The sequence below is a fragment of the Aspergillus piperis genome (genome assembly GCF_003184755.1).
Source record: "Aspergillus piperis CBS 112811 unplaced genomic scaffold BO85scaffold_2, whole genome shotgun sequence".
NCBI classification, from domain to species: Eukaryota; Fungi; Ascomycota; class Eurotiomycetes; order Eurotiales; family Aspergillaceae; genus Aspergillus; species Aspergillus piperis.
In genome coordinates, this window is record NW_020291592.1 from 1,093,871 (window position 1) to 1,121,643 (window position 27,773).

Sequence of the window (27,773 nt, forward strand, 5' to 3'; positions counted from 1 at the left end):
TGAAAGTTGCCGCGCCGCGGCCGACGGGCGGGAAACAACGTGACAACGTCATTTGCTGTTTCTCACTCCATTCATGGGTGTCATTTTCTCTTTCAGCCTCAGCCTTTCTCTCTCTCTCTTTTTGTCTGCTTGCTCATTGTTAAAACTTCCTCGAGCTTCCTATAGGAAACTTGCTTGTCCGAGGCAGGTCGCACGCACCACTCTCCGCGCAAGTCGGTCGGGCTTCGTGGTCTTTTTTCCGCCCACATCTCCGGACACCAATTCGATCTATTCCTTGTTCTCTTTCCCTCCCTCGCTCCCTCCTCCCCTCCGTCAATTGATCGCAGCCGACGTCTAGCCCATCATGCTGTCGCTTTTGTGGTCGGTTTTCTTCGTCCATGTCGCCATTTATTTGGTTAATACCATTGGCGCTAGCACGATTGATAATCTGGTATGTTTTGTCTGGGAGCTTGCTGAGTAGCGGCCGTTTAGCTGTTATGTCTTGAGCTGTTCTCTCGCCCACCAAATGCCAGAGTCGAAGTAAAGCTAATGAGTACTTTCTAGCTATGGCTCCTCTACCTAAAGGTTCCGACCTCCACGTCGAAGAAATACAGGGAACAAAACCGACTCAAGCGCGAGGTTGTCCAGCTGAAGCGGGACATGAACAACACCAGCTCACAGGATGAGTTTGCGAAATGGGCGAAACTCCGACGGAAGCATGATAAGACTATGGAGGAATATGAGGCGATAAGTACGTTGGTTTCCCATCACAGTTACGGTCTATATATATTGGTTTTGGGGTTGAGGAACTGGCTGGTTTAAGAGGCAAAGAGCTAACAATGGCGGGTTCAACAGACAAACAACTCAGTTCGCAGAAAACCTCTTTCGACTGGGGCGTCAAAATCGTTCGCTGGTTCGGTACATCTGGTCTCAAGTTCTTCCTGCAGTTCTGGTACTCGAAAACGCCTGTCTTCCATCTGCCGGAGGGCTGGCTTCCTTACTACGTGGCCTGGGTGCTGTCGTTCCCCCGTGCGCCGATGGGGTCGGTGAGCATCCAGATTTGGAGTAATGTTTGTGCGACGGCGATTACGACTATGGCGGAGGTGGTGACGGCTGTTTTGTTGCAGAGGGCTACTGCTGCTACTGCTGCTGCGCCTGCTGCGAAGAAGACACAATGAAGTTATGTGTATGTATGCTAATGGATACATGGATGTTTTGAGCTACGTGGAGTTGGATGTGTAAAAATAAGATGGTTCTTTTGGAAGATAATTTATTCATATTTTTTTTTCGGACTTATGATATAATGATGCGATGAGGGGTATCAATAATGAATATGAAATATGTTTGTTCATCAGATAAAAAAACAATCGTTTATCGTCAACGACCCCATACCGTAGTAAGGGGTTTCAGGGCTTGACTCTATGATTGGTATATCATCACACGAACAAAAAATCAAAACATCATCAAGAATGAAAATGGAAAGTAGTAGTAGGAGTAGTAGTAGAGTCCGGCTCCTTCGACAGAGCATCTGCGACGAAAGCCAAAAGATGAACCGAATCACCAAGGGCCCACAATCACCGCTTTCCATAAGCTACAGACTCGTAAAGAAAAAGAAATTGAACTCCTCGCCTCAAGAATGAGCCCCATTGAGTTACCCCCTAAATATTTCCTAGTCTAACGCTCCCCGACATATTTCAGACGTGAGAGGTCGGTTCCAAGAAAAATATAGGAAGGGCAATCGCATGACTATCCAAACACGACGAAAGGCAACCCAAATAAAACCCCCTCTCCAGCACTGTCCTGCACCAACCATTGTTACCCACAAGCCACACCATAAGGTGGCAGCAAGTGTTCGGGTACAGAGACAAACACTGGGAGGGGAATAGGGCGTATAAGCCGCTATCGAATTGCTTCTATGGCGGCGCGTTTCCGCATTGCCTGACTGGGCCCTACAAGAGGACGTTTAGACAGTCAGGATGTCCGGGGACTTTCTCCCAAAGCTGAGGGGGGAAAAGAGAGTCGTGAAGACTGCTCTCTGTGTGTGAGCTTTGAATGCGATTCTTTGAGCGAGGAGTTGGGAGAAGAAAGGGAAAAGAGAGGAAATTTGGATTCGGTGCGTGGGTTTTTTTTATAGCCGATTAGTCAGGGAGTGGAGCTGTGGGTCGTGGTAGGTGTCATGTGACTTGGGTTTTCTAAGGTGTTGCAGATATTAGTGCCTGAGGCATGCTGGGAATTTACGCGGTGGTTATGTGTGAGTTTTTGGGTATAACGTTTACTGGACAGAAATATGAATCAAGATTGGCTTGTTGAAGCGAAAATGATGTCCCTATTTTTTCATGTACAATCGATTGAACTCCGGGTAATTCTTGTTTAATGCCATAAGAAATACAAAAGTAGTATATAAACCCCCCAATCCCCTCAAGCCTTAGACTTGGCCTTGGTCTTCTTCTGGACCTTCTTGGCCTTCTGGGCGGCCGGGGAAGCAGTTTCTTCGGTGGTCTTCTTCGGGGTAGACTTCTCTGCCGACTTGGGAGTCTCCTGCGCAGCAGGGGACTGGGCAGCCTTCTTAGTCTTCTTGTTGGTCTTCTTAGGGGTATCTTCAGCGGGCTTCTCGGCCTTGGGTTCCTCAACAGGGGCAGCCTCAATGGCCTTGGCGGGTTCTTCAGCAGCGGGTTCAGAGGCCTCAATGGCCTTGGCCTCCTGGACAGGAACCTCATCCACGCTCTTCAATTGCGGGATGTCGAGGTCGTAGCCCATAATAGCCTTGAGCTTCTCAGCCTTGGCGAGACGTCTCTTCTGCTCCCTCTCGATGCGCTCCGTCCACTGCTCTCTCGTCTTGCCCTTGTCAAGACGCTTCTTCTCGATGCGGTTCCAGGGGGTGCGCTTGAACCGTCTGTTGGCGCCCTTCCAGACCTCCGGGTGGAGCTGTTCGGGGGACACGTATTTGCACTTCAGGATGTGACCGTACATGAGGTAGTTGTCCATGGTGGCAGCAACAATCTTAGCGACAGAGGTATGGGCGAACTCGATGAAAGCATAGTGCTTGGAGCGACCGGTGATACGGTTACGGGAAAGACGCAGGCGAGTGATTTTACCGAACTGGCTGAAGTAGGCGCGCATCTGGTGCTCGTAGAAACCGTGGGGAATGCGTCTGTAGCATAGCGTGTTAATAGCAGTCACAAGCAAACTTCCTGATGGGTCAACTTACCCAACGTAAACCGTTCCAGGCTCCTCAACGTGACCGGCATTCTCCTTCTGCTTCTTCAAGATCTTGCGCTTGGCCTTCTTCGAGTCGGGAATCTGAGGCACCGGCTGGTCGGGGTTGAAGCCTTCATCGCCAGACTCATCCTCGTCACCACTGCTCTCGAAACCCCGGATGAGGGCAGCTGTGCGGTCATCCTCCTCATCCTCACTCTGGCTAGCCTCCGAGGCGGCGGACTCGTCTTCCTCAGATTCTTCAACGACAGGCTCTGCCTTCTTGGCCTTGGTGTTGGCTTTGGCGGGCTTGGATTTTGTCGCGGGAGCAGCTGATCCGTCTTCCTTCTTCGACTTTTTGGCGGTAGGCTTCTCCTCCTTCGCGACCTTGGGCTCAGCAACTTCCGCCTCAGACTCACTGTTCTCGTTGTCGCTCAGGAAATCGGCTGCGCGCTTGCGAGGCTTGATCTGTCTGGCGGGCTGGCCATTGGCCTTGGTCTTCGAAGCGCCATCGGTCTTTGTAGCCGCCTCTTTTTGGTTGGCCTTCTTGAGGATAGGCTTGGGGGCGTCCTTAGGGGATTCGGCAGGCTTGGCCTCGACCTTCTTGGTCTTCTTTGCGGGCGAATCGGCGGCAGTGGCAGCGGCAGCTGAGCAGCGTTAGTAGGCGCACCAACGGGGTAAAAATGAAAATCTCTCAAACGGTGTAACAATACATACCCTTGCGCTTCTTGTCCTTCTTGTCGGGGGCCATCCTGCTGTGATTTTTGGGGATAATTGCAGGCGGTTCCTGGGGGACTACAATCGGAGGATCGCAAAGGTGCGGGAAACTTTTTTTCTGCTCGCAATTTTTCGGGCGCCAAGCGGTGAATGCAATCCAGCCCGGCCGACGGGGCCTCGCCGCGACTCCAACTCTAAGCTCTTGTTTCTCCGCAACCCAACCATCTCACACGCCCGTTTGTTTGCGCGCATTTACCGGGGTCATGGGAAAATCGGCCAAGGCGAATAAACCCCTCACTCAGGAAGAGATCTGGGATGATTCGGCCCTCGTCCAGAGCTGGGATGAGGCTGTCGAGGAATATAAAGTATGGGCTTCCTCCCCGTGCACGTGATCCGCTCGCTGACCAGAACAACAACAGCTCTACCACAGCATTCATGCGAAGGGGGAGAATGTTGAAGATGTCCTAAGAGAAGCAGAGGCTGCTGAGAAAGCTGAAATGGAGCAAGATGAGCAGCCGTTGGACGAATCGGCCGACCGCATGGATGCTGACGTCGACGCCGACACTGCTGCCAATGCAACAACTGCAGCAGAACCTCAACAGGTGCCACAGGCCAAACCGTCGCAAGTGAGTTGCTCCGTTTGTTAGGCTGAATCTACTGGACTGACTTCATTTCAGGCTACAGAAGGACCGGAACAGCCTTCTGGACAGGGTGCCCATGTCACCGATCAAACGGCTGGGTCCAGTTCCGTAGGAGCACCTCCTATGCCTCATGCCACCCTATCCCAAGGTAAAATGCGCTCTAACCCTTGTTTGCTGTGAATAAATTTAACTCTTTCTAAGTTCAAGATGAGGGACTCAAAAACCTCATGATGGCCTGGTACTATGCTGGATACTACACTGGTCTATATGAAGGCCAACAGCGAGCGAACCAGAACAAGAGCTCATAACCCAGCTGAAAGTATAGTAACGAAGTTACAAGCATCTATCTGCGTTGTTCGCAATCCTGGTAGGTTGCATTGAAGTATGAGCGCGGAAAGCTAAATCCCCAGGACGGCCGCAGGCGCAAACAACATCCCGTCTGGGTACAGGCCAGGTTTAGATGAGAATATCCTTCCAGGCGGCTGTAGATGTGCATGCACCTACTTGGCATGTTACCTGAGTAGGCGGGCTTGTCTTTGGGCCACAATCACCGGTTGCGACTTTGGAATTCTACATGAAGACTGTGGAACAACGCTGCGTACATGGAATAATGCGCGGTGGCCTTACTGGCGGCCTCACCCTGGCCCCTTTGACTTCGTGCGGTCTAGATTCTGAATATCATTCTCATGTCTATTTGCCTCCTGTTTACTAGAAATGCACTTTCGGGAGCTATATATCCCCATCCTTCCGTCCCTCTTGTTTGTTCCTTGATCTCCAGGATTTCTCTCTCTCTCTCTCTCTCTCTCTCTCTCTCTCTCTCTCTAGTATATATATATATATATATATCCACCCCCTCGCGGACATTTTGAGCTGTCATTCATACGTCCCATCTTCTCTACTAAGCGCACACTCAAGGAGATAGAAGAGACCTTCAATGTATCATGGTGTTCCCACTTCAGGACTAAGGAGTTGGAGCACCAATCTTTCGACCGTATATTGTGGGCTCTGTAGAATACCCCATGTTTTCCTATTTTGTCCATGAAAGGAATTCTCGGATGCTGTCGTCCGGTGAAGCCTGGTATCCCCCACGATGCTGGAAGCATATATATAACCTACGAAAGAGGTGAGAACATGACGCATAATGATTTTTACATACAAGATTATTGACCTTCCTATAGGCTCCATCAATGTCTGAATGAGGTGAGGATTGTAATCGAAGTTCCGTGAGGAACTGGAGGAAGCGGGCATCTTAATATATGCGAAACCCATCCTCAGAGGTCATAAAGTATATATACACCATGATGGTTTCCAATAATGAGTTTCCAAAACCACCATTGCCCATCGTTCGACAGCCATCACTTTCGAGAATCCGAAGTATTCAATACGATTTCCGGACCTTACTGCTCAGTAAGTCACGGTCTCTCTCATTTTCATGACTTACGCGACTGATATGGCTCTGCAGGTCAAATATATTAATCGCCGAGCGATCACCTCTGCTATCACCTTCGGCCAATTAGCTGTGACAATCGAGCGATCCTGATCAGTTGTTGCCCTGTGCCGGGGCGATCCTCATACAACCTGGTTCTCCTTCAGTGACCCGCAGGATTCCAATGAGGTCCTGGTATAGGCTTTCGAGCATCTTGCCATTCCCAATTTTCATGGACGGTTCCTGTTAGGCCTGGGAACCATGGCGGCCTGCGCTGCGTGTTGATTGAGAGCGAATGAAGAGAAGGCCCAGAGGATCCTTTCGAGGACCTTTCTCAGAGTAGTGGGAATTGACCAGGGGGTCACCAAATGTCGTCTTGCCGACATTCATTTCCTGCTGCAAATACACCATCGAATCGGCCCCTCTCGCTGAACACAATTGGGCAAGACGTTTGCCAGGTCATCGGTGTATGGAGATGGAGGCACTGAATCTCTGGGTACTTTCTTAATTTATCCAGTTCATGTCCCTGAAGCAACCTATCGCCTCACTCATGTCACCTGATCTATCAGCCTATAGTGCGTGCAACAACTTCGCAACAACAGTCTTCTTGTCCAATTTTTCTGACATACTGTGGCAACGATAAGAGCAAGGGAGAAACATGCTTGTCCACAATCCCGATACTATTCTGGTTGGACCCTAAAACTTGTGTTGTCATCCTATTATTCCGAGAGTCTCGTGTTGTCGTTGATGTCCCCCTTCTATACACCAGCATCACACTAATACGGCATGCTGCAACCCGCATCTATTCTTTCACTTGTGACCTTGCTTTTCATTAGCGCAGCTTGATTTACGAGTGGAGTTCCCGAGGCCTCCTCGATGCGCCGCCGATATGTCCAGCCCGATCAGCTTTGACTTCACTTAGCCAAATCATCTAACATCGCATATATAGCACGAAGAGTTCATGGTTCAACCCTCCTCATTATCGTTCGCATAAGCTTTCTGATCTATGATCCAGCCGCTTCCATTGATTCTGGTCATGTCCGCTCAACAACGGTAAATACCCTACCAAAGCAGCATCGAATTGGTTATGTTCTCGATCCCTTCGCTTGAACAAGAGATCTATAAATCCATCACAGCTCACTTACGGCACGACGCTTCCTCTCAGGAACTTACTGTCTCGTCGCAGATCGCATTTTGCTCCTGCGATTCCGGGTTCCATGCCATGGTCCCAATGGCTACGAGTGCGAGGCCTTTTGTGTACAAATTAGTTCAACGAACATCCGAAAATTCCACGAACCCAAGGCTTCGCTACTCACTGGAAAGCCGTGCTGCGCGCACCTGTCTCTTCCAGCTTCTATATAACGGAGAAATCGTCGTCTCGATGGTTGGTCTCATGAGAAGCTATTGATAAAGCGCTTAGTGGCCATATACTTCGAATCATCTACACAACGCTATCTGGAGATAGCCTTAGGCGTTGCCGTATCCGCAGCCACGGAGATGTTCGAAGCCATCCGCCTCCAGTCCGTCGAAAGAAAGATCCATCACAGAACGTCTGTGCCCGTGTCTCAGCAGGAACCGTGAGCACACGAGAACCGGATGACTCGTGGTCAGTCTTCGTGACTGCTCCCGAGCCTACGATATCACATCAACCATGTCGAAATCAGTCTTACAAAATACCTTGGTATTAAGTGGCAAAACCCCAAAACCCCTCCAACAGACTTCGCAATCAAGGGACTCATCTTGCGTTCAAAAGAGTCAAAGCTACAAAGATCCTGCATCGCACAGCACATGCAAGGAATCGAAAACCAAATCCTGCGCCTGCGAAGGCGTTCCAGATCCACTCATTGGTCATAACAAGCCCAGAAACAACCCCCTCCATCACTTTTCGGGTATGTCGCTACCTTGGCCTTTGCATGGCGTATTCGCTAGACAAAATGAATACGAAGGACGTCAGTGGGGACATGCATCCGGCTTCGACCCCTCTTCTTTGGTATACTCTACCCTGGTTATATACCAGTCGAACATAGTGGACATCGCCTTTTATGAAGCGTACAACCTCTACAGATAAATGCTCGCCGGCTAAAATGCAATGTATCTGGAAAAGCCCGAGGCTTCAAACTCTCTGTACTTTGACCTTGCTTATCATCTGGATGGTCATAACCTTGGGAGTGCTGTATCAGACCGGTCTGGTGTCGAGAACAAGGTAGGTGCTCTTATGGAATGAATAGCTTCTGTTGTCTTGTTCCGACTAACCATATGTTTGAAGACGTTACCTAGCGAGCCAATGATTGTTCCGGGCTCTTCAAGCAGCGGGAAAACAATCAGATTTAGCAGTCTCTAATCAACTCCAACTAGAGCTTCCTGTCTACCGGCAGTGGTGAGACCGAACCGAAATCTCACTCCAACCAAACGCCTTATCCGGACGTGCCATTGACGGCGAGATCACCAGTGAAATGGAGCATACTGGACATTGAGTTTCTCGTTTCATGTCACCATACCCGCCGACATAACAGAATATATGATGGTAGAGGTTCGCTGTCGTGCGAAGATTCAGATTCACCCTATGATAGAGAATAGCTCTTCATGAAGGCAGTAAAATAGTCGGGACCTATGCTCTTTTCTCATATCACCGTCGCCGGTAAAATTATTGATGAGGTTGTCGACCTGTGGGATGAATCAAGCACACTCTGGAAATTCGCCTCGGACAGGGTCCATCTCTGATGTGTTTACACTAAGTAATCTTCGCATCGACACTGCATTTCTTTGTGACAATGACCTCATTTCAAAGATCTTTGTCTCGCTAGGCGGAAGACCTACTCAGCATGTCCACTGGAATGAGGCTACTCCTCTTGTCAGCCCTCATGCAAAGTTCGCCATTGGCAACAGACAGAGTGGGCCCAAAACAAGCGACCATAATCGCGCTCGCCTCCCGTATGCCTTCCACCGGTGTATGCAGTATTTGGGTTGAACACAGCCTTGAACAAGGACGGATGATCGGGATAATCGCTAGCAAAATATGATACCATCATTGTCAGATTATCGCATTGTGCTCTCACGCCTCTCCAACCTTCCGGTCCGGCACACCCATATAATCCTGATATATGAATGACTCTGATGAGGAGCTGACAGCTATCTCATGGGTAGTCAGCGCGGATTCGGGTCGGTTCCGCGCAGTCCTCTCCCCATATGGGGAACTAGAGACCTCCTATTGTCATCCCAGCGCTGTCTCCGCCTATGACTGGGGAGAAAAGCTTTATTTCCAGAGACAATACAGCCCTGTCTGGGGAAGAGAAAGACGGTCAATGCGGGAAGCCTGTGTCTATGGCAATGCTAGAGTTCACCTATCAGTCAGCCCCTTAAACCTCCATCAGTGATTACAATGCGGTATGTCCCGTCAGATCATTGATTTCATGACACAATATAGTCAGGCTTGTCAGTCAAGACGTCCGTCTCTGTACTAGTGGAAACCTAGTTCGAGGTACAACGACATGGGTCGTAATACGAGCTCCGGAACCGAGCATCGGGACGACGTCTACAGCGCTGAAGTGTGAGCAGAGCGTCACATACCGCTGGATAGGAGGTATATACCACGAACAAGGCCACCTGCGCCTCTTGTGGACTGAGGTTGAACGTGATGTGCGCGGCGCGAGTCTGTGTGCATATGATCACAACATACTTTGGGAAATGAGCCCGAAATTCCAGTCATTACCTGGTTTTCCTCCGATTTATCAGTTATTCACAGCGACAGAAACTGGCTGGACAAGTCCCAAGTGAGAACCAGACCGGTCATGAAGAAAGGTATATTCTACTCGAAAGCCGCAAGTCAATGACTAACGGAAACAATTGCCAGTATGTCAATAAGACAGTTGAGGAATCTGGTTGCAAATGGGGAATCCATCTTCTATCTTTCATATACTCTAGGGTCCGTGGAGTACAAGCCACCCCACAAGGCAATCAGGATCCAAGGTCACCATCTCTCATATATCAGGCTGCTCTCCCTTCTCAGGGAGCATAGAACTGGGGAGCCTCCACGCGTGCTCAAGCACCATGAGGGATAACCGATCCGTGGCAATTCGCACAGACGCAACAGTCATCGAACACCAGCTTCCTGACAGCTCGGCTTTCATACGTCTTCTCCGTCTCCAGACCAAGAATTAGAATTCTTGTGTCAGTTGCCAGGGGTCGCGCATAACAATTGGGGACGGAGCTTGAGATGACCCTATCAACATAAGCAAAGCATTATCAAATTGTTAGATCAATCGCTTTCGTACCCACCACCTCCCCTGTTACGAGATCTCATAGCGCTCTTCTTTCCCCCAACTCCGCTACTTCGCTCCTGTACGGCCGGTCAACGCCAAAGCCCAGACTTGTAATGGGCATCTATCGTGACGGAGCGAGATAGTACTTACCAGGTCGTTTTGAACCGTTCATGAGCAGTACGTCCAGGATCAAACTGGGATATTCAAGGAGTCCGCCTCCTCCAACGAGCCTTCGGTGGTGACCATGGCCAATCCATATCGCTTGGGCAGAAGGGCAAAACGCATCGTATTGTTCCAATCCACAGACACTTCCGCACGCAAACTCTCTCGAAGATGGAAGAATGTCCCGGTTGCTTGTCCCCCATGTCACCAAAGTGGAACATATCTCGGACTCCGCCATCCTAGGCTATGCTTTGCAAGCAAAGTCATGTCTCCTTAGCAAGGTTGACACCAAATCGCAAGCTGATCTTGCGTGCTATCATTGGATATAGGGAGTTAGACCGCCCTTGCTAGAGACGTGTCTCATGGTTTTGGCTCTTTATCTTAACCATTACTCTCAATATTCTGCCCTGTTGGTAGATTGAACGGAAATGGATGATGACATGACACCCATTGCGCTTAAACGCGCGCATGGAGGAACTCACAAGGTGGATACAACCACTGCGGCACGTACAACTGGTATCAGGTCTGCAGTCTCGGCACGACGTTGTAAGAGCGAGCACGACGTTTTCATGGGCCTCCTCCGGTGACTCTATTTCGGCTAAGCCGAGTTCCTCACGCGCCATTGTCCGGCTGGATTATATGTTCTCGCCCTACCACACATCTGGAGGGTCTGGGTCTTATCCAGTGTGTGTATCCGTCTCTGAGTCCTCAGCTTGCAGATTGAGGAACCCTCACTGCTGGTGTGTTACTGGATCTCCCCGAGAACACCCTCTTTGCTTTGACATCTGTCGTCCCCTTCACGACCACATCGCTTGCACCACTGCGGCTTCCAGTCGGTTGGTCTCACAGACAGATATATAGCTTGCACAATACCCCACTCTGCACACAGTACACAGTCTCGAACCGAGTCTGAAGCCACGGCCCGACAAAATCCCTTGGCAAGTCGCATATGAGTGTTCTCTCTTATCTCGCATGCATCTTTCTTCCAGATGAACGTCCTCACATGCCTGGGTATGATGGGATGTCGAAACCAATGTATTCAATTCATTATAAAGAGATCGTTGGAAAAGGAGCAACATCAAGTGAGATGAAAGAGACCCCGATGAATGGTTATTGGAAGTGACGGCTACTGAGGGTATGCGAAATGTCTGGGGCGTATCAACGCGCCAGGTTGACCAGTTCGCGTACTCATACAAGAGACCCTACTAAGTCCTGCGGGTGTGTACCGTCTAATGAAATTAGCTAGCGCCACTTGGGACGGATGACTTCTACTGGATCTCTCTGGCACCGTCTGTGGTTGGGGTTGATCGAAATGGGGCGGAGATGAACGAAGTGCTGTCCCGGGTATTGTTGCTCGCCACTATTTATTGTGTTATCCATCGACATATACAAATACGCCAACATCCTTGTTTCCATTTTCTGATCAAGAGCTCCCTTCTTCTGTGATCTATCCTACGATGGATACCCTGCATCTCGTTCTGCTGGATAACTAGCAGACTACTACGTCTTTAACAGTCTGTTGCTCGGATGGATCACCTCGTGACGTCCATCCTTCTTTTCGGTATACCCTGGGCAACGTCTTCCTAATTGCCCTCTCTGCTGTACTTAAACTCTCACTTCTCATGTTACTTCAAGACCCAAATAAAGCAGATATGTATGAAGCCTACACCGTCCTGAGCAATGGCCATGAGTCCCTCCTCAAAACCACGTGCTTGATTCACTACGAGCTAGCTAAACGCATATCCCCTACACTGAATTGTCTTAATTTAGTTTGATGATTTGGATTCCATTCAATGCATCTAGCTAGCTACACTAAACCATTACTATCGTTTTCAAAATGATAAAAAGAGATTTAACAAAGACAGACTCAACGCACTCAAGTCCATCCCAAAGATCCCTTTCTTTTCTTTCTTTTCTTTCTTTTCTTCCTTTTCTTTCCATCCAAATATCAAACTGCCATCTCACATGCATGTATGCTTATAGAAACAAACATACATGAAGGCGACAACGACAACACACAACTCCTCATTCCATATTGGGAAGGTTGGATGACTTAACCCAAGAGTCCTCCAGTAAGAGAGCCAGAACCACCACCGCTCAACAAGTCACCCACAAGAGGGATCTTCGAGAGTGGGTTGTCATTCACGACGTGCGACGACGCGGTCGAGGGGGCAGAGCTAGAGGTTGAGGGGGTCTCCTCGGAAGAGGTAGGGGTGGTAGCGGAGGGCTCAGTGTTTGCCACCTTCTCCTCGGTCTTAGGGGCAGTCTGGGACTCGGTTGCGTGCTTGGTGCCAGTGGGAGAGGGCTTGCTGTCGGTGGTGCCGCTGGGGGCGGGCTTCTTCTTGTCGTCGTCGTCCTTGCCGGTTATTTGGTCGAGCATCTTGCTGGCGGACTATAGGGTTGTTACGTCAGAATCTGGATAAGGTGTTGAGTAAGAGAGGGAATATGAATTACCTCGAGGGATTGTTCTGCGACCTGTTCGGCGAGAGTGCCGTCCAGCTCATTACCGCTGGAGTTCTCGCGCTTGACGGGCATGGCCGAGACCATGAGGGCCAGGAAGAGGCAGAGGACGAAGATGGAAAGGCTGAGACGGGCCATTGTGATGATGATATGTGGGTATGTGGGAAGTGAGAAGAGATCGAGAATTGAAGTGAGATAAATAAATAAAGAGTGTGGATAGGCGTGATAGATGAATGTAGATCGATCTATAGCCAAGTGTGATTGATCAAGATTGCAAATAGGAGTAGAGTAGTAGTAGAAGAGGAAGGATAAGTATGAGACAAACGACCAGACCACTGCAGAAATGAATCCGAATGCTCGCCTGGTGTGCTACGGAGCTGACCTCGTGGGCATTTTTATATTTGTCCTTGGCTCCCAGGTTTCAACAGTGGGTTGTCTGACATTCCCCTGGTTGGGATGGAGAACGAAGGGACCGCGCACACTCGCGATGGACTCAAAACATAGATGATCCGCGTGGCTCATATTTGTGGAATCCAAGGGCTTGGTCGATGGTGGTGTATGTTTGGCTGGTTTATCCCGTTGTGTACCTTGATGGACGCAAGGGGTGCTCAGGGCGGCACATCCTCATGTAGGTGGGTGGAGGGAGAAAGCTTGATGGGTACGTGGATCGGCAAACCGGCACTAAGAAGGGCACATTCCGGGGGACAGGGTCTTACACAATTGTCTGATATCCTTGGTTTATTGCGCGGCATGGTTTACTCCTCCTAACCGTTCTGCAGGAGAGCCGCGTGTGCATCCAGGATGCATGCTTGACAGCAGCTGCGAGACTAACGCGTCTGTTTCACGATGACAGGAGGGTTATTTGCTCAATGATGGGAGTTAATTCAGCCTGGGATGGATCGCATTCGATGAAGGGCGTTCTCCTTGTGGCGGAAAAGTCATCGTGGAATGATCAAGGTGAGGTTGTGCAACAGTCGCGTACTTGTTGTTGCCAGGAGGTTCGAAACAGTTTTAGACTAAGAGCCGAACTACAAATATTAACCCAAAGTTATTTTGCATACTTCCTTACTGATCGGATCTTCCATTGTTAGCTGGCTGACGCCTAAGGTGGTCAATCAATTTTTAACAACAAATTGTGCAATTTGACAGAGCATTATTTCACTACTTCAGAAAACACGAAAAAAGCTTATACTATTAGCGATTGGTATGGTGCAGTGGCAATGTCGAGTGGGATATACTCACCAAAGGAATTCAAGTATTTGTTCACTTCTGTACCTCCCTCAGTGTGGATGCTCTGTCCCTTTGAGAATCCTCCAGTATCCCACCAGAGGCGCAGTGATTGACCGAACTGCCTTGGAGATATTATCGTTGTCAAGTGTACAATTCTGCCAATTCAAGCATTGTTCTGTCACCTGACGATAGCTTTGCCCGCTTTTCGCCTCCACAAGTGGTAGAAGGCGGAGTGCCGTGTTGCGATTAGCCACAATCTGCACTTCATCATGATCTTCCCCTTTCTTTAACGCCTCCAGGGTCTGACACTGAGACAGCTCCACCAGTACGAACCCCAAATGGATAAAAGGTGTGCCCGCCTGTACCTGACTGGGCTCATTATTCAGGTCCCACTCAACATAGGGTACGGGTACGGGTCTGAGTGCGGGTTCATGTTCTGAGACGCGTGGCTCTTTGAAAACCATGATGTCTCGAGCTCTCCACTCTCTTTTGAGCCAGCTCCCGTGAAAGTGAAGAACTGCACATGCAAGATCTACCGCGATTTAAGGATCTTGAAACGTAAAGGTTTCTTGAGCAGTAATATCATAAGGCGAGGAGGACAGTATTGCAAATAGCTCTTCAAGAGATTTTGAATGTATGTTCCGTACGCTCTCTGCATTGCTTCCCAGATGGTAAATATCATGTCTGTGCATTGTGTCTGTCACGTACCCGAGAAGCATCTCATTGCTCTCGTTGATACCGACGGCTGACAGTGAAACGCACATATTGGTGATCTGAACTGCAGCCGGCAGGTCTTGGGCTCCAATGACGGTTCCTTGTTCGGTACCTGAAACTCCTTGGGGGAAGCTGATGTTGGGTATGTTTTCATCAGTTGATAGCCCTTGCTGGCTTGACGTAGTATGGCTATCACGACACAGTTCCTGCGGGAGACTATGATTATCTGGTTTAGCCTCGACTTCGTGCCAGCGATTAGGGTTCTCCAAAGTCAGGACCTCCATCTTCAATTTAATCGTCTGAGATTCAAAGTCCGGTAGGTTTGACGGGTCACATGTCCATGGGGAGTTCGAGAAGTCAAACATAAAGTAAATTCTGTGCTGAGGCTTGCAAAGACATGGCCAATAATTCCCGTTAATGATCGCATTATGCAGGCTGCTTGCTAATTGACGGTCTATTTGGTGTTGCCGTAGCGTTTCTTGGGATACGGCCCTTCTTGCATTTATCTCCCGAATCTGATTGCATTGCGCCACGAAGGTCTGTAGATGGCCGCTGTAATACGCGATCTGTTTGATCCGACGTTCGTAAACTTTATGTAGGGAGAGATGGCGGATTTTCTCGAGCTGTTTTTCGAGCTTCCTGGGGGAGCTAATGTTGGTTACCTGGCAGGCACGTGAACTTGGTCAGCGGCTTGGAAACCTAATGAAGATGCTTGTTCCACTCACAACTCCACTGCCAGTTCTGTCAACAATCAAGCCCAACTCCTCGGATAGCGTATCTAGCAGGCCTAATAGCACTTTCAATGTTTTCGTGAATTGGTCATAATAAGTATCTCCAAGCTTCCGCCTCAGCTGGTACTGTAGCTCCGGGCTTTTCCAGAATCTGAAAGTGGGATCCCTCCTCCGATCACCAAATCCATAGTAAGTGATTCCGTCCACAGCGACCAGCAGTGTATTGAGCAAGATTGCCCTTTCATTTTCTAAGGCGATGTAGTTGCGTTCCATCCAGCTCCGGTAAACCTCTGATTTTAGGTGATTTAACATCTGGAACCCTCGGACATAGCTGCCGATCTGGTGTACCAGCAGTGCAGAAGGGCTAGAACGACACCCGCTGCTTCGAGGCCAGTAGCCATTTTGCAGTGCCGGACTTATGAAACAGCAGCAATGAGGAAGAGACAGTCTGTATAGCAGGCGAGGCTGGGACTGGACGAGTGCAACAAATGACCCTCATACCCTGCTCTCTGTAATACATGAACTGCTCACGTCAGGCTGGCGCTTGCAACAATCTTCACTGTGGCCTCTCTCAACTCAGACCAGGCAATCTGTCGCCATAGCATCAAAAATGGATCAAGCTATCTCACCTACTGTATTCGCTATCAGAGAGTTGGGGAACTGGATCTCATTCGTACAGCTTGGGCTGTTCATTGATCAGATCCCCGTGTCTCTCTGGGAAGATGAAATAGGGCGGTTGCGAGCGTGGGCTGCCGATGTTGGTGCCGATGAACGCAGTTCATTGTCGTTGGACTACAGACTGCGCGACTCACCTCACCTCAAGAATCAGATTTCCAGCCTTCTTGAACAGCTTCAAAGGAGCTGTGAAAATTTGCGGGAGATAGCAAATCCTATTTATGGGAAGCATCCGGATCCTGATATGAACGAGAATCTCCAGACAAAGCTCCAGACAGAAGTCGAGTTAATCTATCACTCTGTGCATAATACAGTGGACTGTCTCTTCCGTATTGCACCGGCAATTCGTCAACCTGCCAGAACCCATTTTGTTCTAGGGATCACGAAGTCTGACGCGCTGTCGTTTGGGTATTCCGATAGATACTTCATTCTCGAGAGTTACCCTCAGGTAGATCTTCAAATCGTCGATCGGCTTGCAATAGCGATATCACTGCGCCGGAAAATGCTGCAGTATAGGAGAGAATGCCATTCGAACCTCGCTATAGGACTGGACAAGCTCGAGGAAGGCGAGTCTGACACACCAAATTCTGTCAACCGGGACATGTTACAGCTTGGGGAGCTGGAGGAATTGAAGGACTCCAATTGCTCGCGTGCAGCACTTCTTGAACAAGAAGGTGATGAAGCAATGGTTTTTTTCCCCTGTCAGATAGTGGGGGAAAGGTATGAATGCCCTTATTGCTTCTTCATGGTCCGGGTTGATTGCAGTGAACATTCTTGGGCCCAGCACGTCCTCGACGACATCATGCCATATGTCTGTGTCTTCCCATGCTGCCCATCGCCTTTTCGTCTGTATGAATCCCGGCAAGAATGGTCCGCACACTGCCAACTTCATCTCAAGGAGTTGGCTAATGGGCTCTTAGGCTATCAACCAGAGTGTCGACCGGAGTACCCACGAGAGCGTCGTCTACCAGAGTGGCCAATAGACTGGCCAACAGAGTGTCCCTTATGCACGCTGAGCACAACTTCCGACACAAGCTGGGAGAGTCACGTGGCCAAACATCTAGAGAAACTGGCACTTCTTGCATTGCGTTGGCATCGGCGGGCGGACAATGCAGAAGAGATTCGTGTGGCCTACGCATACAATTGTGATGGTCGCGCCTATGGGAATGTACCAGGACGGTTCCAAGATGCTCCCGATTGGATCGGGTTCGAGGCACCAGAACCCAGCACTTCGGAGAAAACGTCTTCTGGCAAAGACGCAGCAACGGAATCCCAATATTGGAAACTTCTGTGGTGGGTATGTTGTCGGTGTGGAGAATCACGGAATGCAGATGCAGAAGCCAGCGAGTGCCTTTCATGTAAACATTCTCGCTGCACAAGCTGTCGGTCAGTTGGAGGATGATGACGATGTTTCCCACGTATGCTCGCATATATGCAATCATTTTTTCTTATGTTCTTAAGTTATAGCAGAATGTGAACTGAATTACTTTGAACAAAAAGGAGATTGTAAGGCGTGATTTTTGCTCTTGATATCTTTTCAATTGATCTAAATTGCCACTACGCATAACCAATCCAAATCGAAAGGATAGTATGTACCTCCCTACTTTGACACGTACCACCCCATACAAGAAACAGGCGGTCGCAACACGAGGGAGAGATTTGAGGACGTATTTTTTGTCCAAATAATCCGATCACTCTTGGCACGATTTTGACCTCGACGAATCATGGGGATACGACGGACAAGGCTTCGAATGTGCCGACTCCTTCCTTCCTTCCTTCCTTCCATTCCTCCCTCTTGTCTTCCATGTTATGATGATATAAAAACCTATAGTTAGTTCAACATTTCAAAACTTTGAGCAACAATGAAAGAATATCACTAGCTAAGGAAGCTCATTTTCTTCCGTCGCCAATCATATCCAATCAACGATGATAATAATAATAGTAATAGTAAAATGGTGTATGCTCAAAGCGAACCCAAACGACCCCGTGAACAGTTGTCAGGCAATGGGATTAGAACGAGCATGATTATATCACTCTCGGTCTCGAAGCTAAAATTTGCTAGTGGAATGGAGAGTTTATCCATCAACAAGGGTATGTTGGAGACCTTGAAGAGGAAAAGAAAAAAAAGAAGAAAAGGAGATTTCGCGAAAATTTATTTTATCTCGGGCGGTGGAGTGAGGTGCTTAGTAAGCTGGTGCTGTAGGCCCCACCCAACCCCCCAGCCATCGGGTTTATCAATTAGTATTATTATTGCGGCGGGTTGGGTTGGAGGGTTTTGGATGGAGGGGGATGTGTGTGTGTGTGTGTGTGTGTGTGTGTAACTTTGTGGGTGCTTTTTTTGCTTAGCTGGGATGTCCTGGTTGTATTGGACTTGGATGGTGTTCTTGGGAGGTTGTACAATCGGGGTATACTACTTGGGATGCTACAACAAGCTGTGGTACTGGGCACTGCATTATATGTTGTGTGCATTTTGGGATATACAATCTGCCATTACTATCATCTCAGAGCTAGCTATACTTCTTAGAAACGTGCGAGAACCCTCTCCTGCGTATCGCCCAATGCCCACGTGTCGCTGTGGTTCTTGCTCTGCACGGACTTGGCCTGTTCCGCCGTGAAGCCCTTGGCCTCCACGGCCGGGTTATAGCCAAGCCCGGAAATCTTAGCAACGACGTCGGATGGCACCGGTGTGGCAACCTTGCCATCTGCGCGCTTGTACACCGTTACGACAACGGCACCGCCCAAGCCCAGGTTGTGCTGGAGTGCGGCATCAGTTCCATTGACCAGGCGGTTGTTGGCCCAGCCGCGCAAATGCCAGACCAGCTCTGCACATTGCGCCAGACCCGTGGCGCCCAATGGGTGACCCTTGGAGATGAGACCGCCCGATGGGTTGATGACCATCTTGCCTCCGTAGGTGATGTCTCCCTTTCGAACCATTTCGTGAGCCTTTCCGGGATCGGAAAGCTCTAGGGCGTCGATGGCGATCATCTCGTTGGCGGAGAAGCAGTCGTGCAGCTCGCAGACCTTGATGTCCTTCACGTTGACGCCAGCTTCTGCAGTCGCGGCGCGGCATGCCCCGCGGGACATACCGAAGCCCATCAAGTCAATGGAGCTGCGGTTGTAGAGCGAGCTGTTGTCCGAAGCGAGCTGCTGGCCCGCGATGAGGATGGCCTGATCTTTGAGATGCGGGCGTGCATCGAGGAATGCTTGGGAGACAATGACGGCGGCGGCAGCTCCATCCGACGTCGGGCAACACTGCAGCTTAGTGAGAGGTTCGTGGATCTTGGGCGCCTTAAGAATCTGCTCGAGTGTGTATTCGTCCTGGAACTGAGAGTATGGGTTGCGCTTCGAGTGCTCGTGGTTGATACGAGCAATCTCGGCAAAGTCCTCTGTCTTAGCGCCGTATCTAGTTCTTGTTAGTACTCGTACATATGAACAAACGGCGTAAGCAACTTACTTCTCCATATATTCACGTCCAGCATTGCCAAACATTTGTGCAGCACCAGGAGCATTGGTGATTCCCCTAGTTTCTGCCATCATGGTACCGAACAGTCCGGTAGGATTGGCGCGGTCATTATAGACTGACTGCAGACTTCCAGGGCTCATCTTCTCGAAACCGACAACCAAGACACAATCAGCAGCTCCATGAGAGACCATGGTGCGAGCCATGGCCAGGCCGGTGGATCCAGTGGAGCAGTTGTTGTTGACATTGTAAATGGGAATCTGGGTCAGACCGAACTGATAGAACACGCGCTGACCGCAAGTGCTGTCACCGTAGACGTAGCAGGCGACACCTTGCTCGACGTCGTCGTAGTTGATATGCGCATCCAGCATGGCCTTGACGCCAGCTTCAAAACCAAGCTCATGGTAATCGACCTTGCCGCGTGGTTTGATGAACTTGGTCATTCCCACGCCAAGGACGTAGGCGGGACCAGATGGCTTCTTTCCCATGGTGGATGGAGTCTCGTTATAGTTCGTGATTTTTCGTTAGTTGGTCGTAAGAGAAGCTGCAAGCTTGCAGAAATCTTGTCAATGGATAGTTCTTCTGTGAGTATAGAATTAGAATACGGGTGCAACGTTAAAATAAACCCAACCCCTGAAGCACATGGGGATAGCAGCGGAGATAAACTGAGGACCGTTGGATGCGGAGAGATTCCCCTGCGGGGAACCGTGCCGACCGAGGTCCCGAGGATAAGCTGACCCCAGTTGTTCATGCACAACCACTGCATTGTGCTCTTATGCAATCAAGTCGATAGTTTTGGTCGATAATCTCTTCAGGTAGCCCTGATGTTTATCTTAGTACTATCCAAGCTTTGGGTAAAAGATGTGGACATCGGCAGATGCACATCATCACTTCATGTTCATCCCATGTGAAGCCGGGCCTTTTCAAAGTCCCCAACAAGTCAGTCCCGAGGATGTCAAAGGCTAGGATGAGCTGAATGAATTATGCAGTTCCAAGTGCCACTGAGCATTATTCTGCAAGCATTCCTCTCATTAACAGGGGAGGAAGTAGTGCTGTTGATGGGCAGTCCTCTATGGGTGGACTCCACCATTGCACAACATCAAAGTATATACTGACAACCCGACATGCACTGGGCATCCACACATTATCCCTGACAACTCGGTGCCCATGAACTATCTGCTGATGCACCACGAAAGGGATACTGTGTACTACAGCGTATGGACAGTACGGTAGCTACTGCAATATGTGGGGTATTGAGGGATGCTGAGATCGACCGAATCCTGATCCATGCATATCCATCCTTCCCGGGGATGGCCTCCCGTGGATCAACAATGAGTTCTGACCAACAATGTACCCATGGTTAGTCCACTCAACGCTGGAACACATCAGCAGGACGAGGTTTATTCCCGCTAAGCCAATAGTGCTGGCACAATAAATCGCTCGAGAACAATCGAACTTGGCCGTATTACGACACCATTCTCAGGATGGGTGGCACTGGCACGAGAGACCATGGTTGTCCACCGTCGCCCTTAACTTTGTCCAGAGATGACTGGGGAACGTTATTCGCTCGTACCGCGGTATGCCACTGTCTTCTGGCCACATGTTGTTGGAGCTTGGTTTCCTGCCTTAAAGTGATTTACAGAATTGGGTCAAGAGCAACAGGAGATGCCACGCGCAGGAAGTAGGAAGGGATACGTCCATCATTGGAAAATGACTTATCCCGCCCGCTTTGCATGTGAAATCGCTTGCTATTTGTAACTGCGCAGTACTAGTAGTATACCAGGCAGGACCGTCAGAAGACTCTGACCACTCGTAGCATTGATGTTACCAAGTACGTTTAGTAGTGTCAACCAAGACATGCATGCACCGGTCTAGGTGGACCGACACTCAATGCTGTAGAGGAGAGCTGCGGAATGCCATGATTGGAGGCGAGCAGAGAGATGTACCTGGCTTCCACAGCCATATCCAGTTCCAGACGCATCCCGCCCTCCTTCGTCCATCTGCCCGTCCGCCGGAGAGGAGCCAATGACTGCGGACTATGCAGCAAGCGTGGCCATGAGGGAGAGCATTAATCCGTGAGCATCCGCCTGATGAGTGGCTCGTCAGGCAGAGCGGGTACCTCCAACCGCCGGACTGGCTTAGTCCGACGCAAGCTCCCTTGCCACGCCTCCCTCTTTGGGTTTAGCTCCCCAGTTCGAGGTTCGAGGGTGGATTCTCGGCAACAAAAGAACCAATACGGAAAATGTCACACATCAGAGCTGAGGTTGCGCAAATGGGTTTGGGAATGTACATTGTACCATGTCTCGTAGAGGAGAACAGTTTGATCGGCTGCGAGTAATAGACGCGCTTGCCCTCTGGCAGAGACATCCGTCAAGTCCTCTCTGGTGGTCGAGTCGTACTAAACGTATCATAAAATACTCGGTTTGTCGCACTGGATGCTTTCACAACGACGTCACAGCCCGGCTGCCACTAAACCGCATCCAGAAGCACCGGCCACATGCCTCGTTGTTGTTTGCCTGATTCTTGGGGAAGATTCCCTGCCTTAGTCAGAAAACCCGCAGACAAGCTGGAAAGGTCACTAACTTAACTAGTCAACTTAACTTTCTCCCAATAAGGACCTAAAACCAACTCGGTAGTCCATCGTGATGATCTCCGCCGCTCCCTCCTCCCTCTTTTCTTGCATTTCGACTCTGGATTTCTCGCCCGCACGGCCCATTGTCCCCGCCTCATTGACCCTTCTTCCACTCCCGACAGTCGAGTTCGTCTTCTGGAGGTAAGTTATCCAGCCCAGGTCCATGATGTTGCTCGGACGGAGGTAACTGGGTTTAAAGAATAATGTGGTCCCGCTATGATGGCGGGGTTGGTGCGGATGAAAAGAACCAAAATGGCTAATGACCTGTGCGTCCTGTCCAGATAGCTCAGACGACGTCGTTTGTCTCGATATAGTTCCTGGGTGTGGAAGAGGGATTGTCTGCACGTTCTTGCACTGGAACAAAGCTTTTGTTCATACCATCACGACCAGGTTGAGTGCGTCCGAGCTTGACTATTGCTTGTGAAGCTGAGTGCTGTCACTGCCTCGGTTGCTCGAAGTTGCACAATCATTTCATATATACGCCAACGTTCACGTTCCCTTGTTGTGGACAGCTGTGCGATCACCAGGCTTGCTGAGGCCTGCTTCATGGACAATTGTGGGACGCCGAACGGTCTGCTCGCACGTTGAGAGACCGCTTTGCGTTCCATAGGGTTCCCCAGCCTGCATCTCACCATCTCCTTCACTGACCCTCACGGTCTCCGCCGGCGACGACGACTAAGCGATCAACACGGAGCACTTCATCTGCCACAGATGGGATACCTCCAGGAATGACTCTTGACAAACACTCTGAACATGCACCCTTCTCACCTCCCCCCCCTCAACCTTCTCCCTTAGCCCGGTCGACGCAAACCACTTTGACGATGGATGAAGCGACACGCAACAAACTGCTTAAGAGCTACAAGACTCAGGTAGCCTCGGCGTCATCCACTGTCTTCGCTACGCTCGCAGTGGTGAGTGCTACGCGCTACGCGTCAAGAGGTCGAGCAAGAGGAACTGACTAGCTGCTTGCAGACTCCCCTGGAAAACGTCAAAACCCGTATGCAGACGTAAGTAGGGTATTTACTTGCTACTGCTTCAGATGTACTGACCTTGACAGACACAACTTTCAAAATGTAGCTCAGTGTATCCGCTATTTGTGGCGTACTGAAGGCCCGCGTGGTTACGTGGCTGGTAGGTTGACCTCACCCAGCATTCTTACAGCGGATGTTAATGCTTTGTTGAAATCAGGCGCTCTGCCACCTCTTGCAAGCGTTACGGCGGTCAGAGTGATGAACTTTACCACCTATGCCTTTGCCAAGAATAAGGTCTCCGACTTTATCCAGAGAATGACCGGGGAGTCACCTTTGGAAATCTACGACCAGGAAGGCAGCAGCCCCACTGTTTCTACTGTGGTTACCTTTACCGCTGCTGGTCTTTTTGCAGGGCTCGTCAGTTCGCCAGTTGCTTGTAAGACGCGGTTTACACCATACTCAGAAGTCTACTAACGAGAACAGGTCCCTTTGAGCTTGCGAAGAACGTAGTTCAGACCTCGGTCTTGATGTCCCACCGTTCCCAGGCCTCTAACAATGCGCCCAATGACCCTTCACTGCGTAACATGCCACGTCTTAGCACTACCGAAGCGTTCCGACAGATCTACAAGAGATATGGTTTCCGCGGACTGTACACCGGATTCCATCTTCATGCCCTGCGCGACACTGTTGGCACCGGCCTGTACTTTGGCGTGTATGAGACTGTCAAGCAGATTGCGGAAAGAGAAATGGGTAAGGGAACAGGAGCGCCCGCGATTGCTGGTGCGATCTGCAGCACCATGCCCTGGTTTTGTGTAAGTGTACGTTGTACAGACTGGAGGTGAAGACGCTAACGAGATAGACCTACCCGCTTGACACCCGCAAGACTCGCGCTCAGAGCGTGCTGCTTGGCAAGTCCAAGGAAGTCGGAGAGGCGGCCTCGGCTATGGCGAAGTCCAGCATCTACAAGGGTTTGTCGATCATTTTGGTCCGTACTGCTATCAACAACATGATTCTTCTGAGCATCTACGAATACATGAACAAAAGAATCGATAATCTCGATGATTAAATCAGGAGCGGGATTGATGAGCTGAATGATTACATTCCTCAACCGCAAAACCGAGCGGAATGCTGAATACATCTACTGAGGTATTGGCTATCTGGAAGATTAAATACTTCTAGGAGGTATTGGCTATCTGGAAGATTAAATACTTCTAGGAAGTATTGATGAGCTGGCTGATTGAATACTTCTTAAGAAGTGTTGATTATCTGGAAGGTTGAACGTCTACAGAAGCATTGGTGGCTGGTTGATTGAATACATCACAACATAGCAGATGAGCTGGCTCATTGAACAGGATATGGTTGGGCATTGGTGGATAGGAAGGATATTGCTCAACTGGAAGTAAATAGTACATACTAGCCGAAAATACAAACTGATGATGTACATTGCTGCAGCAGGTGTAAGTACATGGTGTATTGTGGCACAGCCTTAAGTGGGATGTAACGTACTTCTGCCTCAGGCACCCACAACGTCATGCGTTGCCCGGGTGGGGTTGGGCTTTTCCGTCAACAAAACTTCCGGAGATCTGGCTGCATGTCTATGCTCTCTCGACTGACACGATGGCGTCGTACGTGCTGCTGCTACATCTACATGATGAATACTGCTAACTCTCTCCAGTAATATCCTCCAGGTTCCGTTTCGGCGGTCGCACTCCGTCACGCTGTCGAATGCCATCACGCAATACATCTCCTCCAAATATGACCAACGCCCGGACATGTTCGCCGAGGATCTATTGATCATCGAGCGACTGCGAAACGAAGCGATCAATGTCCAGGAGCCTCATGTCAGCGGGGTCAGTCGATTGGTCACCTATGCGGCGCAGCTGAAATGGCTGGGTGGGAAGTTTCCGGTGGATGTGAGTAGATCGATGATGCAGAGGGATAAAGTTAACATGAGCAGGTTGGGGTGGAATTTCCGTGGTATCCTGCGTTTGGATTCAATACTTCTAGACCGAGTAAGTGATATCTATCAGGGATTGGGGTGGTGATGGTGATGGCTGACCGGTCCCAGTTTCGCAGAATAATATCCGCTTCGAGCTTGCGAACGTTATCTTCAACCTGGCTGCGCTGTACTCGCAGCTGGCATTTTCCGTGAACCGCACGACATCGGATGGTCTCAAGCAGGCGTGCAATTACTTCTGCCAGGCGGCTGGGGTTCTGACTCACTTGCGGTCGGATATCCTTCCCGACCTGCGGACGTCGCCTCCCGAGGATATGGATGATATGACACTGCAGAGCTTGGAGCAACTGCTTTTGGCACAGGCTCAGGAATGTTTCTGGCAGAAGGCTGTCAAGGACGGGCTGAAGGATGCGTCGATTGCTCGGTTGGCGGCCAAGGTCTCGGACTTTTATGCAGAGGCGGGAGATCATGCGGTCAAGTCGAATGCTATCAGTCCTGAGTGGATTCACCATATGACGGCTAAGCATCATCATTTTGCTGCTGCTGCGCAGTACCGGCAGTCCTTGGATTGCTTGGAGAAGCGCAAGTACGGTGAGGAGGTTGCTCGTCTGAGGGACAGCGAGGCATGCGTCAATGAAGCGTTGAAGGAATCGCGCTGGATTAACCGGACTGTGCTCGGTGATCTGCAGGGGTTGAAGACCAGGGTGACCGAGGATTTGAAGCGTGCTGAGAAGGATAATGATATTATCTACCTCAATCCGGTGCCGCCCAAGTCGGAGCTCAAGCTAATTGACCGGGCGTCCATGGTTGCCGCGAAGGCGCCGTCCCAGGTGACTGATGCTATCTCTATGTTGGGCGAGAATGGGCCTCTGGGGCAACCGCTGTTCTCTAAACTGGTGCCGTATGCAGTGCACATTGCTGCCAGCATCTACTCGGATCGTCGGGATCGACTGATCAATGAGAACATTATTGGGGAGTTGGAGAATATGACGGATAAGCTCAGGGAGTAAGTTTTTCCTTTCTATTGCTATGCAAGACTAACCAGTTAGTCTGTTGTCTTCTTTGAATCTTCCAGGATCGCTGCAGGCTTTGGAGAAACCGCTTGGACTTCCCCCGACCCTGGTTTCGCACGCAGAAGAGATGCGCCAGCAGGACGGACTGAACCGGCTGCGCAAGTCGCTTGAGGACACGGCAAAGGTCAAGGCCAACGACAGGGCTGTATACAACGAGGGCGTGGAGCTTCTGGCGGCGGAGAAAGCGGAAGATGATGCGTCGCGCCGGAAATTCGGCACCGATCGCTGGTCTCGAGCTTCCTCAGAGGAGGCTGCGCCAAAGTTGTACACGACGTCGCGCGAAATCGAAGGATACTTTACGTCGGCCCAGAGCAGTGATAACCTGGTTGAGCAGAAACTGAAAGACTCTGCGGCAGTGTTCCGGGTGTTGACTGGCACGAACCGTGATCTGGAGATGTACGTCCCTAGCAGCCGGTGGGCTGCTCTGCCGCCGGAGGTCGAGCGCGAGGTGAGCCGACTGCGGGGTTGTATGAGCGAGGTGAGCCGTCTGGAGAGCCGGCGGAAACGGCAAGCGCAGGCATTGAAGGACAAGGCGCGGGCGGACGACATCAGTAAGTGGCCTGCAATTGTAGTAGGACGAGCTAACAGAAGTAGGCCAAGCACTGATCAAAGAGACGGCACGGCTGGAGCGCGAGTTTCCTATGCAGGCGATCCAGGCCAGCCAGTTCGAGGATCTCTTCGAGGAGCAGCTGCATCTGTATGACACAGACCTAGACATGGTCACACGGGAACAGCAAGACCAAGACGAGATCGCAGCACGGGTGCAGGAGGCCAACCGGGCGTTTACACGGGCACATACCGGCGACGCATCGACCAAGGAGCGCGAGCGGGCGTTGCAGGAGCTGGAGAACGGGTATTTGAAGTACAAGGAGATCTTGTCGAACATCGAAGTGGGACGGAAGTTCTACAACGATCTGGCGAAGATTGTGGGACGCTTCCGCGACGACAGCAAGGCGTTTGTGCACAAGCGGCGAATGGAAGCCAGCCAGCTGGAGGGGTAAGCTTATACCAGTTGACCTTGGAATCTAGCTAACCGGGATAGTGACATTTCGAGTGCTGCCGCCATGGCGTCGCTAAATATCTCGCGCCAGCCACAACTGCAGCCGCAACCGCAGCCTCAGCCGCAGCCATCTTATAACGCTCCGGCGCAGATTCAGCAGCCTTCCTATAATGCTCCTCCGGCGCAGGTTCAGCAACCATCGTACACTGCTCCTCAAGCAGCACCCAGACCCGAGCCCATGACGGCACCGCAGCCTACGCGGGCGAATGCGCGGCCACCGATGACTCCGGGGATCTGGTCACCGGAGATGGGGATACGGTTTGGGGGGCAGTGGGATCCGAGCAAGGGAGTGAAGTTTTCATAACGTCCACTTAATGCTAGAGCATATACAGTACAGCATTGAATACATACATACATGTTCATATCTACATTACAGTGTTAATAGATCTGATCTATATTACTGCAGTGACATCACTACATGATTACTTATA

General features: G+C 50.3%; 11 protein-coding genes across 11 annotated transcripts; 5 read left to right on the top strand and 6 right to left on the bottom strand.

Annotated features, from left to right (window-relative positions):
• Window positions 1-254: 254 nt before the first annotated feature.
• Window positions 255-1,244, top strand: BO85DRAFT_118643 (guided entry of tail-anchored proteins factor 1). Its single transcript, XM_025653893.1, has 3 exons — window positions 255-430; window positions 544-730; window positions 835-1,244. The coding sequence occupies exons 1-3, from the start codon at window positions 344-346 to the stop codon at window positions 1,155-1,157; spliced, it is 597 nt and encodes a 198-aa protein (XP_025519759.1). The 5' UTR covers window positions 255-343; the 3' UTR covers window positions 1,158-1,244.
• Window positions 1,245-2,268: 1,024 nt separating this feature from the next.
• Window positions 2,269-3,985, bottom strand: BO85DRAFT_474411 (RNA-binding protein). The gene is made up of 3 exons (XM_025662659.1): window positions 3,892-3,985; window positions 3,188-3,821; window positions 2,269-3,130 (listed from the first exon to the last, which is right to left on the bottom strand). Exons 1-3 carry the CDS (start codon window positions 3,923-3,925, stop codon window positions 2,398-2,400), a joined length of 1,401 nt encoding a protein of 466 aa, XP_025519760.1. The 5' UTR covers window positions 3,926-3,985; the 3' UTR covers window positions 2,269-2,397.
• Window positions 3,986-4,154: 169 nt separating this feature from the next.
• Window positions 4,155-4,840, top strand: BO85DRAFT_483864 (uncharacterized protein; the record flags this gene model as incomplete). The annotated part of the gene is made up of 4 exons (XM_025663192.1): window positions 4,155-4,256; window positions 4,311-4,517; window positions 4,569-4,680; window positions 4,734-4,840. The coding sequence occupies 4 exons, from the start codon at window positions 4,155-4,157 to the stop codon at window positions 4,838-4,840; spliced, it is 528 nt and encodes a 175-aa protein (XP_025519761.1).
• A 5,272-nt stretch (window positions 4,841-10,112) lies between these two features.
• Window positions 10,113-11,002, bottom strand: BO85DRAFT_434490 (uncharacterized protein; the record flags this gene model as incomplete). Its single annotated transcript, XM_025658471.1, has 3 exons — window positions 10,113-10,177; window positions 10,368-10,623; window positions 10,862-11,002. 3 exons carry the CDS (start codon window positions 11,000-11,002, stop codon window positions 10,113-10,115), a joined length of 462 nt encoding a protein of 153 aa, XP_025519762.1.
• A 1,145-nt stretch (window positions 11,003-12,147) lies between these two features.
• Window positions 12,148-13,368, bottom strand: BO85DRAFT_516411 (uncharacterized protein). Its single transcript, XM_025664844.1, has 2 exons — window positions 12,834-13,368; window positions 12,148-12,771 (listed from the first exon to the last, which is right to left on the bottom strand). Exons 1-2 carry the CDS (start codon window positions 12,975-12,977, stop codon window positions 12,433-12,435), a joined length of 483 nt encoding a protein of 160 aa, XP_025519763.1. The 5' UTR covers window positions 12,978-13,368; the 3' UTR covers window positions 12,148-12,432.
• A 751-nt stretch (window positions 13,369-14,119) lies between these two features.
• Window positions 14,120-14,533, bottom strand: BO85DRAFT_483866 (uncharacterized protein; the record flags this gene model as incomplete). Its single annotated transcript, XM_025663193.1, has 1 exon — window positions 14,120-14,533. One exon carries the CDS (start codon window positions 14,531-14,533, stop codon window positions 14,120-14,122), a length of 414 nt encoding a protein of 137 aa, XP_025519764.1.
• Window positions 14,434-15,975, bottom strand: BO85DRAFT_118774 (uncharacterized protein). Its single transcript, XM_025653894.1, has 2 exons — window positions 15,509-15,975; window positions 14,434-15,445 (listed from the first exon to the last, which is right to left on the bottom strand). The coding sequence occupies exons 1-2, from the start codon at window positions 15,824-15,826 to the stop codon at window positions 14,612-14,614; spliced, it is 1,152 nt and encodes a 383-aa protein (XP_025519765.1). The 5' UTR covers window positions 15,827-15,975; the 3' UTR covers window positions 14,434-14,611.
• BO85DRAFT_465726 (uncharacterized protein) lies at window positions 15,779-17,671 on the top strand (the record flags this gene model as incomplete). The annotated part of the gene is made up of 4 exons (XM_025662082.1): window positions 15,779-16,909; window positions 16,955-17,486; window positions 17,527-17,607; window positions 17,657-17,671. The coding sequence occupies exons 1-4, from the start codon at window positions 16,125-16,127 to the stop codon at window positions 17,669-17,671; spliced, it is 1,413 nt and encodes a 470-aa protein (XP_025519766.1). The 5' UTR covers window positions 15,779-16,124.
• Window positions 17,672-18,709: 1,038 nt separating this feature from the next.
• BO85DRAFT_434494 (putative sterol carrier protein) lies at window positions 18,710-20,137 on the bottom strand (the record flags this gene model as incomplete). The annotated part of the gene is made up of 2 exons (XM_025658472.1): window positions 18,710-19,592; window positions 19,644-20,137. 2 exons carry the CDS (start codon window positions 20,135-20,137, stop codon window positions 18,710-18,712), a joined length of 1,377 nt encoding a protein of 458 aa, XP_025519767.1.
• A 2,522-nt stretch (window positions 20,138-22,659) lies between these two features.
• On the top strand, window positions 22,660-24,379 carry BO85DRAFT_118855 (putative mitochondrial carrier protein). Its single transcript, XM_025653895.1, has 6 exons — window positions 22,660-23,192; window positions 23,254-23,288; window positions 23,339-23,412; window positions 23,470-23,688; window positions 23,736-24,064; window positions 24,112-24,379. The coding sequence occupies exons 1-6, from the start codon at window positions 23,010-23,012 to the stop codon at window positions 24,316-24,318; spliced, it is 1,047 nt and encodes a 348-aa protein (XP_025519768.1). The 5' UTR covers window positions 22,660-23,009; the 3' UTR covers window positions 24,319-24,379.
• A 454-nt stretch (window positions 24,380-24,833) lies between these two features.
• Window positions 24,834-27,771, top strand: BO85DRAFT_445249 (putative pH signal transduction protein PalA). Its single transcript, XM_025659214.1, has 7 exons — window positions 24,834-24,877; window positions 24,928-25,165; window positions 25,210-25,264; window positions 25,321-26,215; window positions 26,259-26,833; window positions 26,877-27,279; window positions 27,325-27,771. The coding sequence occupies exons 1-7, from the start codon at window positions 24,870-24,872 to the stop codon at window positions 27,644-27,646; spliced, it is 2,496 nt and encodes an 831-aa protein (XP_025519769.1). The 5' UTR covers window positions 24,834-24,869; the 3' UTR covers window positions 27,647-27,771.
• The last annotated feature ends 2 nt before the right edge of the window (window positions 27,772-27,773 follow it).

What these genes read in the sequence shown, in the direction of transcription:
- BO85DRAFT_118643 (XM_025653893.1), top strand. Translation starts at nt 344, where the DNA reads ATGCTGTCGCTTTTGTGGTCGGTTTTCTTCGTCCATGTCGCCATTTAT. An exon ending in CTAGCACGATTGATAATCTG is followed by an intron (nt 431 to 543) that starts GTATGTTTTGTC and finishes AGTACTTTCTAG; the next exon opens with CTATGGCTCCTCTACCTAAA. An exon ending in GGAGGAATATGAGGCGATAA is followed by an intron (nt 731 to 834) that starts GTACGTTGGTTT and finishes CGGGTTCAACAG; the next exon opens with ACAAACAACTCAGTTCGCAG.
- BO85DRAFT_118774 (XM_025653894.1), bottom strand. Translation starts at nt 15,826, where the DNA reads ATGTTAAATCACCTAAAATCAGAGGTTTACCGGAGCTGGATGGAACGC. An exon ending in ACAGAACTGGCAGTGGAGTT is followed by an intron (nt 15,446 to 15,508) that starts GTGAGTGGAACA and finishes CGTGCCTGCCAG; the next exon opens with GTAACCAACATTAGCTCCCC.
- BO85DRAFT_118855 (XM_025653895.1), top strand. Translation starts at nt 23,010, where the DNA reads ATGACTCTTGACAAACACTCTGAACATGCACCCTTCTCACCTCCCCCC. An exon ending in TCTTCGCTACGCTCGCAGTG is followed by an intron (nt 23,193 to 23,253) that starts GTGAGTGCTACG and finishes AGCTGCTTGCAG; the next exon opens with ACTCCCCTGGAAAACGTCAA. An exon ending in GTCAAAACCCGTATGCAGAC is followed by an intron (nt 23,289 to 23,338) that starts GTAAGTAGGGTA and finishes TGACCTTGACAG; the next exon opens with ACACAACTTTCAAAATGTAG.
- BO85DRAFT_474411 (XM_025662659.1), bottom strand. Translation starts at nt 3,925, where the DNA reads ATGGCCCCCGACAAGAAGGACAAGAAGCGCAAGG. An exon ending in GAAGGACAAGAAGCGCAAGG is followed by an intron (nt 3,822 to 3,891) that starts GTATGTATTGTT and finishes AACGCTGCTCAG; the next exon opens with CTGCCGCTGCCACTGCCGCC. An exon ending in CCTGGAACGGTTTACGTTGG is followed by an intron (nt 3,131 to 3,187) that starts GTAAGTTGACCC and finishes GCTATGCTACAG; the next exon opens with ACGCATTCCCCACGGTTTCT.
- BO85DRAFT_445249 (XM_025659214.1), top strand. An exon ending in GTGGGAAGTTTCCGGTGGAT is followed by an intron (nt 25,166 to 25,209) that starts GTGAGTAGATCG and finishes TAACATGAGCAG; the next exon opens with GTTGGGGTGGAATTTCCGTG. An exon ending in GAAGCCAGCCAGCTGGAGGG is followed by an intron (nt 27,280 to 27,324) that starts GTAAGCTTATAC and finishes TAACCGGGATAG; the next exon opens with TGACATTTCGAGTGCTGCCG.
- BO85DRAFT_516411 (XM_025664844.1), bottom strand. Translation starts at nt 12,977, where the DNA reads ATGGCCCGTCTCAGCCTTTCCATCTTCGTCCTCTGCCTCTTCCTGGCC. An exon ending in TCGCAGAACAATCCCTCGAG is followed by an intron (nt 12,772 to 12,833) that starts GTAATTCATATT and finishes ACAACCCTATAG; the next exon opens with TCCGCCAGCAAGATGCTCGA.